Below are 1549 nucleotides of genomic sequence, written 5' to 3'. Positions count from 1 at the left end.
CGCGGCTCGCGGCACACAGTAGCGCCCCGCCCCGCCACGCTCTCAGCGTGGGGCCCACGGGGCCGCCACTGCTTGACCGCTGAGCGGCTCAGACGGACTGACTGACCCTTTCGGAACCATTTGAAAGCGATTCGTCACTCGAGCGCACGAAAGGCATCGGTGAAAATATATAAGCCATCCACCACACACATCGTACGATACAATAAAGCTTTTGAATTTTTCGAACCGTTTGCTGAAGTTGACGACAGCAATTCGTTTCACGCAAAAGGCTAGAGATTGTCTATTAAGGAGTGATCGGTACAAGTCACGTGCCGTTAATCCGAAAAAGGTGAAAGAGGGGGGAGCGGGGATGGCGCCCGGGGCAGTACCGAGCGCGTACCGTAATGACACAGGGCCTTATAAACAACAAACTCATCCAGCAAGTGTTTTAGTTCCGCGTTTCGTGGTTTCGTCAAGAGTGCGTCGCACAGTATGGCGTACGGTATGTAAGTACTGTACGGTACGGGACTTTCCGGCCATGAATGTTGAGACTGGGCTTGGGCTACCTAATGACAGGCTCTAAATAAGTAAAGGATTTATATTGTGCTCACCCCGTCGTAGACGACAGCCTCCTTGAGCACCTCCTGGATCTGCCTCTGGATGGAGAAGGTGTTGCACTGGGCCATCATGTTGTTGGTGGAGATCTGGTTGTCATCGCTGCCGAGCGAGGCGTGCAGGCCGATGTCCTGCTCCAGGGGGTGCGCCACCATCAGGTCCCCCCGCCGGCTCACGCTGTAGTCGCGCGACCGCGGAGGTTCGTAGGGGAACGACGCGTGCATATTGCTCTGGAAAAGGGAAAAAAATGAATTAAAACATATTATTATTTACTACGATATTTTATTCCTTATAAAATTTTTGTTTTCGTGAAAAGTTTATACACAAGCAGCGCCCACACTAAAAATCGCATCGTCAGTTTGGCGGTTATTATGTATTCGGCTTCGGCCAGCGGGAGGCAAAAATAAGAACCAAAATCTTTAAAAAACAAAAACAACGGTCCAGTGATGGGGACAGACATCCGGGGCGAGGGGCCGCGACGACGCGTGCTGGAGAGTCTCCTCCAGAGACTAACACTCTCGAGCGGCTCACGCAACGGCCTGGCCAGGCCGCCCCGCGCACTGTCACTTGTGCACTGGAACCGTCAATTCGTTTTCGCCGGGGCCCCGCCGCACCACCTGCTGCTGTTGCTGACACACTTAGCTCGGGGCGTGGCGGGGCGGGGCGTGGCGGGGCGTGGCGGGGCGTGGCGGGGCGTGGCGGGGCGGGGCGCCCAGAGTGGATCATCCCAGTGCCGGTGGATCTAGCCACACTCGCACACGCACGCCTTTACGACGACGGCCCGCTATAGCGCCCCGTCAGAGGGACCTCTCTTGCCCACTGCAGCCGACCGTGCTCGTCCCGCGCGCGCTTAGAACGTTTCTTTCACTTTCATAGCTGCGATAGCCAAGAGGCCCACCCGCAGTCAGGTCTATATCGCCTGCCACCAGTTGTACTTTTAAACAATAAAATTAAA

The 1549-nt window shown here is 55.6% G+C and overlaps 1 protein-coding gene across 1 annotated transcript in view; it reads right to left on the bottom strand.

Moving 5' to 3' along the window:
• Positions 1–819, bottom strand: part of LOC113206018 (transcription factor AP-2-epsilon) — a gene marked incomplete in the record, with an annotated part of 30358 nt that extends 29539 nt beyond the window's left edge. The window contains 1 exon segment of the mRNA XM_052264050.1: positions 591–819. Within this exon segment, the coding sequence (XP_052120010.1) occupies positions 591–818 (228 nt within the window).
• Positions 820–1549: the final 730 nt, after the last annotated feature.

This window comes from Frankliniella occidentalis, unplaced genomic scaffold, assembly GCF_000697945.3.
Source record: "Frankliniella occidentalis isolate FOCC.00 unplaced genomic scaffold, Focc_3.1 Scaffold16, whole genome shotgun sequence".
Taxonomy (NCBI): Eukaryota; Metazoa; Arthropoda; class Insecta; order Thysanoptera; family Thripidae; genus Frankliniella; species Frankliniella occidentalis.
The sequence above is the reverse complement of the archived record's forward strand: the minus strand, read 5'-3'. Positions and strand labels throughout refer to the sequence as shown.